General features: G+C 60.0%; 1 protein-coding gene across 1 annotated transcript in view; it reads left to right on the top strand.

The window, feature by feature from the left end:
* The window catches only part of CORO7 (coronin 7), a 57,390-nt gene extending 46,199 nt beyond the window's left edge, over positions 1-11,191 (top strand). The window contains exons 10-28 of the mRNA XM_079944662.1: positions 3,063-3,117; positions 3,614-3,671; positions 3,748-3,893; positions 3,981-4,073; positions 4,228-4,359; positions 5,184-5,310; positions 5,687-5,862; positions 6,340-6,448; positions 6,553-6,639; positions 6,720-6,862; positions 6,936-7,040; positions 7,118-7,203; positions 7,996-8,137; positions 8,235-8,324; positions 9,246-9,362; positions 9,642-9,777; positions 10,174-10,265; positions 10,790-10,876; positions 10,999-11,191. Coding sequence (XP_079800788.1) covers positions 3,063-3,117; positions 3,614-3,671; positions 3,748-3,893; positions 3,981-4,073; positions 4,228-4,359; positions 5,184-5,310; positions 5,687-5,862; positions 6,340-6,448; positions 6,553-6,639; positions 6,720-6,862; positions 6,936-7,040; positions 7,118-7,203; positions 7,996-8,137; positions 8,235-8,324; positions 9,246-9,362; positions 9,642-9,777; positions 10,174-10,265; positions 10,790-10,876; positions 10,999-11,004 — 1,987 coding nt within the window. The 3' untranslated portion in view covers positions 11,005-11,191. The remainder of the gene's footprint in view (positions 1-3,062; positions 3,118-3,613; positions 3,672-3,747; positions 3,894-3,980; positions 4,074-4,227; positions 4,360-5,183; positions 5,311-5,686; positions 5,863-6,339; positions 6,449-6,552; positions 6,640-6,719; positions 6,863-6,935; positions 7,041-7,117; positions 7,204-7,995; positions 8,138-8,234; positions 8,325-9,245; positions 9,363-9,641; positions 9,778-10,173; positions 10,266-10,789; positions 10,877-10,998) is intronic.
* The last annotated feature ends 1,042 nt before the right edge of the window (positions 11,192-12,233 follow it).

The raw sequence follows: 12,233 nt of genomic DNA, 5'->3' as shown, positions 1-12,233 counted from the left end.
CCCCTCCCCAGTATGTCCATCCTGTCCTCATTTGGCTTCAAGGCACCACCTGCCTTAGAACCTGGTTCTAAGGGAGCAAGGAAGTGGGGGGCAGGGTTTGGTTCAAGGGGGTCCCCACTGCCCAGCCTGGGTGACAAGAACTGGGGACCTGTTCTGCTTTGGACCAGTGCCAATGCCAGGATGTTTAGGTGGTGGGTCTGAGTGGGAGAGATGGGCTGGCAGGGAGAACCAGAGGAGGGTTCTTGAAACTGTATTTCCTGGCAGGCTCACCGCGGTACTTCCTGTGTTATTTGCAGCAATATTGGGAAAGCTGATGGGAGTATCAGGGGGTAACCCCTCCCCCACGTGATCCACTTGATACCACCATGGTTCTGCATCTTCTGGGACTTGGGCTCAGGGGTAGGTGGCAGGTCTGGGCTCTAGACCTTCTGTGGCTTTGAGTCTTGAGGAGACTCCTAGATCTGGGTCAAAGCCTTTCCCAGTGGCAGGCCCAGATGCCAGCCCTCCCCCATTGCCATGGCAGCAGGAGAGATGCCCATGCCAGCTTTCCCACCCTCTGGCCCTATGCCAGGCTGGGGCTTGGTTCTGCATTCCAGACCCAGACCTGGCTTGGTTCTCTTTACAAGGCCCGGGGTCAGGCCCGTGCCAGCTGTTGGCCAACTCTTGGGGCTGGGTGCCATGACCCCATTTCTTGGCCTGTGCTGTGGTGGGTAGGATGCTCCCGCCTGACGGAGCTTCTCAGGTAGCTCTGCCTAAGGCGAAGAAGACTGGCCTGACCTGTCAGAGAAGCCAGCCCTGCCCTCCTTGACTTCCTGCCCCTGCAGCCCTAGCACCTGAGTCATTGGGCCAGCCAGCTGGGCCTGATGGGGCAGGGGCACAGGGGTGCCAGGTCAAGCCTCTTAAAGAGGTTGGTTTAGAGCATAGGTGAGCCATTGATGCCAGGGTGGAAACTGCAGGCCGATTCCCCATTTCTTGCCAAGGCAGCAGCAGGGTGATGAGAGTCCCTGCCCAGCATACTTGCTCTCAGACTCTTGTTTTCCTTCCTCCTGCCTATCTCCACATGGTGACTTCTGCTCAGCACAAATCTCATCCTCTCCCTCTTCACTTAAGATGTGTCATTTGCTTCTCTATTGCTCATCCGATGGGGGGAGGCAGAACCCTCCTCCTGATGTACTAGGCCCTGCTCTGTGTGGCCTCTACCCACCCCATCCTGAGCCTAGCCCCTCACCCTTACTGCCCAGACCACCAGCCATGTCATTCTACTCCCTGTTCCGCAAACAGGCTGTGCACCCGCCTGCCACAGTGCCTTTGCATATGCTGCCCTTTCTGCCTGGAACTCTCTCCCCTTGACGTGGTTGATCTCTCTTAAACTTTGGGTCATAAAGAATGCCCACTCCCCTGTGGCCAGTCAGAGTCACGCCCTTCTGCTCCCTGCTGTGTGTCCTCAGAGAACTTTTCCTTCACGCGTTTGTCTGTGGAATTCTGTCTGCCTCTCACCCAGGCTGTGAGCTTTTGAGGCCAGAGGTGGGGTCTGCTGCACTCACTTTTGGTCACACCTGCCAGCCCAGCTGAGGGCCAGGCGCAGACCAGCTCACCAAGGGAGTGAATGATTGTGGATGAACTAGTGGGTGAGTGAAAGTCCTGTTAGAACTGCTGAAGGGACTTAGGTGTGGCCCCACTGGATCCAGCGTCAATGTGGGGGACACCTGAGGTCACATGACCACGTTGTCCCCCTGCCCCCCTCTCCCCCACAGCAGGCAGTGATCAGACCAGGTCAAGAGGGCAGTTCTGAGCCCAGCTCACCCTGCTGGGCTCAAGGTAATTAGAGGCTGTGTTACTCACAGGTGACCAGCCCAAGGCACTCCAGGAAGCTATGGAGCCACCCAGGGACCCACCCAGCTTCCCAGTCCACTCTGTGGCTCCCTTCCAGCAGGGTGGGGAGGGGTGGTGGGCAGCTGGCTGGGCAGGGGAGGGGGTGGGCTGGACCGTTTGTTGCCTGGGTGAGGGATGGAGGCAGCTGCCACAGCTGGGCGACCTCTGACTCCTGGGACCACAGTGAGGAAGACGGGGTTCCATTTGAGGATGAGTGTCAGCGTTGAGGTGGGGGTCCAGGCCCATGGGTCCCCAGGTGAGAGCAGGACCAGAAAACCAGGAACAGGAAACAGAAACAGATGAAGACACCAGTCTGAGTTCTCCTGGGTGCCCCACGTCCAGGAGACTCTGGGCCTGGAAAACAGCAGTCAGGGCTAGGGGCTGCAAAGGGGCCCTGCAGGGCCTGGGAGGGGAAGGGGAGTGGTAAATCTCTGGAGAACAACAGGCTGTTGGCCGAGACAGGCAACACAGAGCAGCAGGGGCTCTGGGGGCTTCCAGCCTCTGCCCCCGCACCAGGGCCCCACCTGGGGGACAGAGAACAGGGAGGCCAGGGAAGCACGGCAGGAAGGAGCCCCTGCTCCTGGCCCCTGGCTCAGGCTTGGGCACTGGGGCTCAGAGATGGTGCCTAGGGGAGTTCTGAGTCTCTAGGACAGCATCAAAGCCCAGGAGCAGGGGTGACTGAGGAGAGGGTCCCTAAGCCTGGGTCCTGGAGCACCCAGGCCAACTGTGCCGGGTGGAGATGGAGGGGGTCCCCAGCTCCAGCACCCCTCTCACCTTCCCGGGCCTGGTGTTTAGGCTGTTGGAGGTGAGACCAGGGACAGAATGTATGTCGGGGGGCTTCTTGGAGCTGCTGAGCATGGGAAGAGATCATGGCTGAGGTGCAGAAAGAGGGGGCAGCTCCCCTGTGCCCAGGCCCAGCACAGTCCTGGGGTGAAGCAGTTGGGCAGACGGAGGACCTGGGAAAGAAAGGCTGGGACGTGAGGATGTGCTCAGCATGTCGGGAGCGCAGGGAGAGGAGGTAGAGGGTCCCTGGGGACCAGGCTGGATGCAACTGGAGGGGCTGCATCACTCCTGGCCACTGTTGTGCTTGGCCTAAGCCCCGATCTAGAGTCACGATGCTGTCAGCCTTTCCCCTGCCCCTTGGCCACAATGACTGGCTGTATCCCTATGACAGGCCGTCTCTCCCCCAGGTCTCTGATGCCCCTGCTGGATCCAGACTCCAGGCTCCTGGTCCTGGCGGGAAAGGTGAGGAGAAGCTCAAGCCCCCACCCATGTTGGCTGGTGCCCTCACTCGCCAGACTTGGCCCCAATGTTTGACCTGGCCAGCCACCTGGGAGAGTGGGGAGTGCAGGATGCTATTCACCCCGGAAAGGAGGAGCTAGAACAGTGCTGCCCAGACTCCACCCCTGCCAGGGGCTCCAGGCACATGGGGCTCCAAGTCTCCATTCCATGCAGTCGGGATCACTCCCTAGAATGTCAGCTTCGTGAATCCAAGGCTGAGAATAGAGCAGAGACAGCACACACCAGACACTTTGTCCTACTGAAGGTATACCCCTGGTGCTCATTCGTGCTCCATGATGATGAACAGGCGAGGCAGAGTCTACCAAGGGCTCAGCTCAGCGCCCAGCGCACATCAGCGCCCTGTAGACGTTGGCTGTGGCTCTGTGACTCCGTCCTTGGGGAGGGACGGGGTGGCTGGAGCTAGAGTCAGCGAGCAGCGCTCGGGTGGGGATCGTTTCAGGGCGACAGTCAGCTGTACTGCTATGAGGTGGCCCCCGAGCAGCCGGCACTGAGCCCAGGTAAGCCCTGCTCCCCGCCCTGTGCCCCCTCCCCTCCCCGACCCACTTTGACTGTCCTCCACGGTGTCCCTGATAGTGACCCAGTGCCTCCTGGAGAGCGTGCTGCAGGGGGTGGCCCTCGTGCCCCGGCGAGCACTGGCCGTCATGGGCTGCGAGGTGCTTCGCGTCCTGCAGCTGAGCGACACAGCCGTCGTGCCCATCAGCTACCACGTGCCCCGCAAGGTGAGGGGGTCCTGCGTGAGGGACTGGGAGGGCCTGGGGGAGCCTGGGGGACTTGACCTCACTGCCTGTGTGCTTGTGTGCCACCAGGCTGTGGAGTTCCACGAGGACCTGTTCCCAGACACTGCAGGCTGTGTGCCCGCCTCCGACCCCCATGCCTGGTGGGCTGGTAGCAACCAGCAGGTAAGGCCAAGGCCTGGCTGACTGCTCCTGGCCTGCACCACCGGCAGCAGCCGCGTCCGTGGCACGTGGTCCACCTGTGCACTAACTCAGCTGCCTGGTGTCCCCTATCCCCACCCCAAGCCCTCCTGCCTCACCTGCCGGCCTCTACCCACAGGTGCAGAGGGTCAGCCTCCACCCAGCCTGCCGACCCCACCCCAGCTTCACTTCCCATCTGGTACCCCCTGCAGAGCCCACCCCGGAAGAGGCCCAGCCTACAGAGACACCTGTGGGTGATGCGGACCCCAGCGTGAGTATCAGCGTAGCCCACCTGGCTTCCCCGTTGCAATGCTGCAGCAGGGGCCCCAGGTCAAGGCAGGAGTGTGTGGCCTGCCCGATGGTCTCAGAAACACAAGAAGCATAAATGAAGAACCTCCGTGTTCTCAAAATTGAGCAAATGCCTAGAAAGTGAGACTTTCATATAAAATCTGGATTTCTAGTTTCTCTTGAAAGATCTTTTTTTTTTTAATTTATTATTTATTTATTTATTTATTTATTGGCTGCGTTGAGTCTTCCATTGCTGTGCGCAGGCTTTCTCTAGTTGCGGCTAGTGGGGGCTACTCTTCGTTGTGGTACAGGGGCTTCTCATTGCGGTGGCTTCTCTTGCTGCGGAGCACGGGCTCTAGGTTGCATGGGCTTCAGCAGTGTGGCACACGGGTTTCAGTAGTTGTGGTTCGCAGGCTCTAGAGCGCAGGCTCAGTAGTTGTGGTGCACGGGCTTAGTTGCTCCGTGGCATGTGGGATCTTCCCAGACCAGGGGCTCGAACCCGTGTTCCCTGCATTGGCAGGCAGATTCTTAACCACTGTGCCACCAGGGAAGACCCTCTTGAAAGATCTTGACCATTCTGGGCCCACCTTCCCAGGAGCAGCAGCTGCTACCTGCTGTCCCACATGCTAATGCTCAGCTCACCCCATGTTACCTCCTGCCCATCAGCGATTGCGTCCCCACCCCACATCCCACGGTGGGGCTTCCTGCCTACCCCAGTGTCCCAAAGTGATGACCCCGGCATCTCCTCTCTCTTTGGCTGACCACCCGCCTGACGGGGCTGCTGGCTGACCGGAGCTTTTCTCCCAGGAGGGCTTCTCCTCCCCTCCCAGCTGGCTGACCTCACCCTCCACGCCCTCCAGCCTGGGGCCCTCGCTCTCCAGCACCAGCGGCATCAGCACCAGCCCCAGCCAGAGGTCCCTGCAAAGCCTGCTGGGTAAGTGCCTCAGTGCGGGGCTAACCCCCTACCATGGGAGCCCTGTCCACCCCCACCCCAGCCACCCTCCTCTGCACCCCAGTCCTGCCTCCCCCCACAGTCCCGCCTCCCCTCCTGGAGAAGTCACTTCTTTGCGGGATGAAGAGAGTCTCACCTGTAAGAGGGTGGCCTAAACGTTCCGAGATCCCTCGAGTCTCGTTCTGGGCGAGTTGTGTTGGCTGGACTGGCAGAAATCTGGGCACACAACCTGCACGGTCCTTTGCTGAGGGGAGCAGGCAGCCCGGACTCAGGACTGGCCCGGGTCCTCCTGCAGGACAGCGCAGGGCAGGCAGGGCACCCTCACCTCACGTGGCTCCATGTCCCTGCTGCCCGCCAGGCCCCAGTTCCAAGTTCCGGCACGCTCAGGGCACCGTCCTGCACCGAGACAGCCACATCACCAACCTCAAGGGGCTCAACCTCACCACGCCTGGCGAGAGCGACGGCTTCTGTGCCAACTGGCAGCGTGTGGCCATGCCCCTGCTCAGCAGTGGTGGGCAGGTGGCCGTGCTCGAGGTGAGGGGCCCCACCCTGCCGTGCTGTCCCCATGTCCCTGCAGGACGCTGAGGGCATCAGGTGCCCACACCAGCTCACATTCTCTAAGCACAAACCAAGTGCCCAGCATCCCATGCGGTGTGGGGGGGGTGCTACTCTTATCCCTATTTTACAGATGAAAGCGGTGAGGCACAGAGAGGCTTAGTGACCTGCCGGGTCACACGCTGTGTAAGTGGTGGAGCTGAGAATTGAACCCAGGCCACCTGAGCCCCAAGCCTGAGCTCTTTCCACCACTCCATGCTGCCTCCCTCACTTTCCGGGGCTTGGCACTTGGGGCTCAGAGCGCAAGGTGGCTGAGGCAGAGAGCTTGGGCCACCTGGTGGTGCATCATCAGCTGCAGAGGGTGTGGGCCCAGGCATGCTGCTTGCCCTGCAGCCCTGGGGACCGGACTCTCCTGCACGTTACTGATGGGCCTCGGGGTGGGGGCACCTCCCACAGCTGCGGAAGCCCGGCCGTCTGCCCGACACAGCACTGCCCACGCTGCAGAATGGGGCAGCCGTGACCGATCTGGCCTGGGACCCCTTTGATCCCCACCACCTCGCTGTGGGTAAGGAGGCTGGGCACTGGGCTTGAGGGAGGGTCCCAGGGTCCTCAATGGGAACAGAGAAGGGGGGCCTTGGGTCAGCAGTGATGAGCCTGTGCTCTCTGCAGCTGGGGAGGATGCCAGGATCCGACTGTGGCGGGTGCCCCCAGAGGGCCTTGAGGAGGTGCTCACCATGCCTGAGGCCGTGCTCACAGGTCAGGGGGGCCTGGGTGGGGGCTGGGGGGTGGGCGGTGGCTCCTGAGGGGCTCAGTGTCACCCCATGCCTCGCCTCCAGGCCACACGGAGAAGATCTATTCTCTGCGCTTCCACCCGCTGGCAGCTGACGTGCTGGCCTCCTCTTCCTATGACCTTACCATTCGGATCTGGGACCTTAAGGCTGGAGCAGAGCGGCTGAGGCTGCAGGGCCACCGGGATCAGGTAGGACAGCATTGGGGGCAGGTGCCCAGCCACAGGGCAAGAGGCTGCTTCTCACATCCCCACCTGCCCCCAGATCTTTGGCCTGGCCTGGAGTCCTGATGGGCGGCAGCTGGCCACTGTCTGCAAGGATGGGCACTTGCGGATCTACGAGCCCCGGGGTAGCCCTGAGCCCCTGCAGGTGAGCAGGAGGGGCTGGGGGCGGCCCTCAGACCTGGCGGGGGTCCCAGCTGGGCCTCATGTACTGTATCTCAACAGGAAGGCCCAGGGCCTGAGGGGGCCCGTGGAGCCCGCATTGTCTGGGTGTGTGATGGTCACTGTCTCCTGGTGTCTGGCTTTGACAGGTGAGAACTCTGGGACCACTATTCCCATCCCCAGACTTCAGCAGCCACCTGTGCCCCCTCCCCCAGATACACATACACGTGTCAGGCATGCAGAAGCTGTCCCCAACTCTCATTTATTGGACAGGTGGATGGATGGATGGATATGTGGATGGATAGATGGATGGGTGCATGGGTGGATTGATGGGAGGGAAGGAGATGGGGAGGAATGAATCAACTAGGGGCCCAGAGGGATGAAAGCCATCCTTGCTGCAGAGCCCATATCTGGTGGGGATCAGACGAAGCACACAAAACACAGAACCAAGCCTCCTGGAGAGGTCCAAGGGATGGGCATTTGGTGCTCTGAAGGAAGGATCAGGGAGGGCCTCCTAAGAGAAGTATCATCTGAACTGGGTCACAAAGGGGCTGGTAAACACAGACCCGGAGGAGAGGGCATTCACCTCTGGGTGGAGTGGCCCAGAAGGTGACCAGCCTGGCTGGAGCAAAGGGCCTGGAACAGAATGTGGGGAGAAAAGTCCAGACTTAATAGCCACGGTGGCCATGGGACAGGAGTGTGCTGAGGAGGGGCAGAAGGGTCAGAGGTCCGGGAGGAGGCAGGGTGGCAGGTTAGAAAGCTATTGTATTAGGCCAGGCCAGTGGTTCTGAGGCTGGGTTAGGAAGGAGGATGGGCAGAGGCCTCTCCTCCCACCCCGAGGCCCTCAGGCCTCCAGCCCCGCAAGATTGGGGGCCTTGCTGGAGTCCTTGCCATGCCCCAGGGCCCTCCAGTTCTGAGGACCTGCTTCTGCCCCCCTGCAGCCGAAGTGAGCGCCAGCTACTCCTGTACTCGGCTGAGGCCCTGGCCAGTGGCCCCTTGGCAGTGCTGGGGCTGGATGTGGCTCCCTCGACCCTGCTGCCCAGCTATGACCCAGATACCCGCCTGGTGCTGCTCACGGGCAAGGTGGGCTGGGGTGCACAGGTGGGGGCTTTGGGCAGGTGAGAGGAGGTGGGGGGAAAGGCAGCTAATGCTGGCCACCTCACTGTTGCCGTCCCCCCAGGGCGACACCCGCGTGTTCCTGTATGAGCTGCTCCCCGAGGCCCCCTTCTTCCTGGAGTGCAACAGCTTCACATCACCTGACCCCCACAAGGTGAGCCCTCGCACACGCACACGCTCCCTGGTCCTCCTTCCGTAGGTGGGACCATGGGCTACCCGCCCTCTCGTGGCCATGTGCAGGACTGCAGGGGCCTGTGGGGCCCTTGAGTCACTGGGCCGGGTGGGGTGTGCCCAGCAGCCTCGGGAACTGTTTTTTGTTGTTTTTTTTTAATTTATTTATTTTTGGCTGTGTTGGGTCTTCGTTTCTGTGCGTGGGCTTTCTCTAGTTGCAGTGAGCGGGGGCCACTCTTCATTGCGGTGCGCGGGCCTCTCACTGTCGCGGTCTCTCTTGTTGCGGAGCACAAGCTCCAGATGCGCAGGCTCAGTAGTTGTGGCACACAGGCCTAGTTGCTCCGTGGCATGTGGGATCTTCCCAGACCAGGGCTCGAACCCGTGTCCCCTGCATTGGCAGGCAGATTCTCAACCACTGCGCCACCAGGGAAGTTCAGGAACTGATTTTTAAACTCAACCATTTGTTAAAAATTAAACTACGTAAGTTTAAGTTTTATGAACCCACAAATAAGTTACAGTAAAGACCAAGGCAATAGATACTTAATTTATCACTTCCTAATTATTTTACTTGACTTCACTATTATTTGTACTGTTGAGGTTATTTACATCTGTGGGCCCTGTCTGGCAGAAATATTGTATCATGGGCTGCTACTGCACATCTCTTCCCAAATCTGCATTCACCCAGTCATGTTAGTAGTGTGAAATTGACATGGTGGGAGTTTTCACACCATGGAAATAGGCAAATGCTACAAACCGGGGCATTTTCCCTCCAGAGAGCTAGTTGTTAAATATCACACTACTCTCCAGGGATAGGCCTTGGTCCTGATGGTCCTAAGTGAGGGGGCCCAGGTGCTCAGTGTGAGCTCTGGACTCCAGCCCCAGCTCGACTCCATTGCCGCCCCAGGGCTTCATTCTCCTGCCCAAGACGGAGTGTGACGTGCGGGAGGTGGAGTTTGCCCGTTGCCTGCGACTTCGCCAGACCTCCCTGGAGCCTGTCACCTTCCGGCTGCCCCGAGTCAGGGTGAGGTTGGGGGCCCAGCATGCCAACGCCCAGCACCCCCTGCCTAGCTCCTGTCAGAGGCTTTGGGGCCTGACTGGTCTTGTCACCAAACTGCCCCACTCACTGCTCTTTGGGGCACCTGTTCCCCTTACTCTGCTGGTGTTCTGAAACTTGCAGAAACCTCAGATTGGGGTCCTGGGTCTTGCCATGCCCCCCTCCCAATGGATGCCTGTGTGCCCTAGGCCTCTGGGCACAGAGTAGGTCAGTATCTCAGGGCAGCCCCTTACTCCCTCCCTGCAGAAAGAATTCTTCCAGGATGACGTGTTCCCAGACACCGCCGTGAGCTGGGAGCCGGTGCTCAGCGCTGAGGCCTGGCTGGGAGGCGCTAACGGGCAGCCCCGGCTTCTTAGCCTGCAGCCCCCTGACATGACCCCAGGTAGGATGAGGGACTGGGCTGGGGGGGCAGGTAGGAAGCAGGGGAGTGGGTGGGGGTTGGGGAAAGGGGCAGAAGGCCCAAGTCCGAACCTCCATCCCTGCTGGCAATCAGAAACCTCTAGTGCTCCCAGGGATGGGGTGGTTGCTCTTCAGACTTGGTCTCTGAGGCCCTGGAGGGCAGGGCCCAGGGTCTGTGTTTCCATCACAAGCCCTCCACCCCCAACACACATGCGCACGTGCACACAGCCTGGTGCCAAGGGCAGGCCTTGTGAACCGAAGCGCCACCTCTGCACTCTCTGCCATGGAATCCCCCAGGGGCTGGTACCAAGCGGTTAGGCCAGGAGGCCCCACCAAAGGGGCTCTCTGCTGCCTGATGCTTGTTGCTGTCCCACCCCAGTGAGCCAGGCCCCCCGTGAAGGCCCAGCCCGGCGGGCCCTACCCTCAGCACTCTACCTGGAAGAGAAGTCGGACCAGCAGAAGAAGGAAGAGGTAGGCATGGAAGAGGGCTGGCCGCTGGGGTCACAGGGCCCTGGCTGCTCCTGGTGACTGCCCTTCAGTTCTCTAGTCCAACCCAGATTGGGCAAGGAGCGAGTGTCACCCACTTGTCAGTAGGACAGGGAAGACCTTCCAAAGCCCTGAAGGTGACTGCTGCCGCCCCCAGGGCACAGGGCTCAGGAAGCCAGGGAAGGGTGGAAAGAGGCCCCACCCTAGCCTGGCCCAACCCAACCAGACCCAAGTGCGCTGGGGACCCTGGTGCATATTTGAGCGTCTGAGGCAATATGTGGAGACAGCTGCCCTGTGACTCTTATGTTCCGTGTTAGAGTCTGTCTGTCTCTGGCTCCCCCGTCTCTGTCAAGGTATCTTTTTCAATGAAAACCATCAGCTTTGTCAGGGCTTTAATGAAAATGATTCTCCCACAACTTTGAACCTTGGGGTTCCAGCCTTGGCATCTGACATTCTTGGGGTCAGAAGCCCTGTTCCCTTCCCACCTCTTCTCCCGTCCCCTCTCCCAGCTGCTGAGTGCCATGGTGGCAAAGCTGGGGAACCGGGTGGACCCGCTCCCACAGGACTCCTTCGAAGGTGTGGACGAGGACGAGTGGGTGAGTGGACAAGTGGGCCCTGCTGCCTGTCCCATCTCTCCCCGACTCACACCTGCCGCATGCACCACCTCCCTCCCCCAGGCCCTCTCAACTCCCTCCCACTTCTTGGTTTATCTCCCCAGGACTAGCCTGCCCACCAGCCACCTCTAGCCTCACCTGCCACTGCTGCCTCCTTGAACCACCTGGTGCCCCTTCACACCTCACGTCTCACCCTCAAACTGGAAGCCACCTCTTGGCCGGGGCACACCTCACCCCAGAAGGCCTGGCTTCCTTTGGGTCTTGGGCATTTCCGTAGCCTCTGGGCCCTGCTGCAACCCCCATGGATTGTCTGCATCTCTGCATTTTCTGGGACCAGCTGCTTCTCCTCAGCTGCCTGCTAGCATGTGGAGCCAGGGGCATGGGGGTGGGGTGGGCGTGAGGGCTCAGTGGCATGTCCCTGGGCAGCCGTTGGGCTCCCTGTCCCCTCTACTCTGACCTGGGCTGGTCCCAGCTTGGGCTGGCTTCGCCCAGCACCTTGTTATCACATGCCGTCCTATCTTGCCTGCTGCTCCAGTTCTGGTCAAGGGCCTAGGGGGCTGGCCCTCCACCAGGCCGTTTGGAGCATCACCAGCCTCAGGGGCCTGGGACCAGTAGCCCTGCTCCCCAAACTTGAAGCCAGGAGGAATGGGCATCACAGAGCTGATAGCCCAACGAAGAGGGTGTGAGCCCCGCAGGGACTAGCCTGCACGTACCCTGGATGTTTTTAGCAATTAAACTTTTCTAAGCTGGCCACCTCTCGTGTCGCTGTGGTCTCTGGCTGGCTAGAAGGGGAAGGGGACAGGAGTATGGGTGAGGTCGGTTTGGCCCTGGGCTCCCGCTTGTCCCAGGCCTCACTCTGCTCCTGCTGGGAATTCATTCATTCATCCAACACGCTAGTATCCAGCAGGGCTCTGGATGGCAGCTCCTGTAATGAACGGGAGAGACATGGCTTCTCGAGGCACTTAGTATAATCTTAGTAGGCCAAGGTGAGCCGGACCATGTGCAAGTTCGCAAATAGACAGTGCAAGGAGGGCTGTGAAGTAGATAAACTACGTGAAAGGGAGCCACAGGGATGCAGGAGGAGACTCTAGTCAGGGTCTGAGAAGCGATGTTTAAGCTGAGAGCTAAGACCTGAAGGCCACAAAGGCATGGAGAGAGCCCTGGGAAGAACGTTTCAGACAAAAGGAAGGGCAGCCAGGGTGCTGAGAGAATAAAGAATTTGGAGAGTTGGAGGAAAGGAAAGAAGGGTAGTGGTCCAGAACATAGTAAGAGGCAGCCCGACTCTCATTCACTCAACAAACGTTTGTTGAGTGCCTTCCATGTGCCCGCCACTCTTCCA

This window comes from Stenella coeruleoalba (genome assembly GCF_951394435.1).
Source record: "Stenella coeruleoalba genome assembly, chromosome: 15".
NCBI classification, from domain to species: Eukaryota; Metazoa; Chordata; class Mammalia; order Artiodactyla; family Delphinidae; genus Stenella; species Stenella coeruleoalba.
This window is presented reverse-complemented; position numbering and strand designations above follow the sequence as displayed.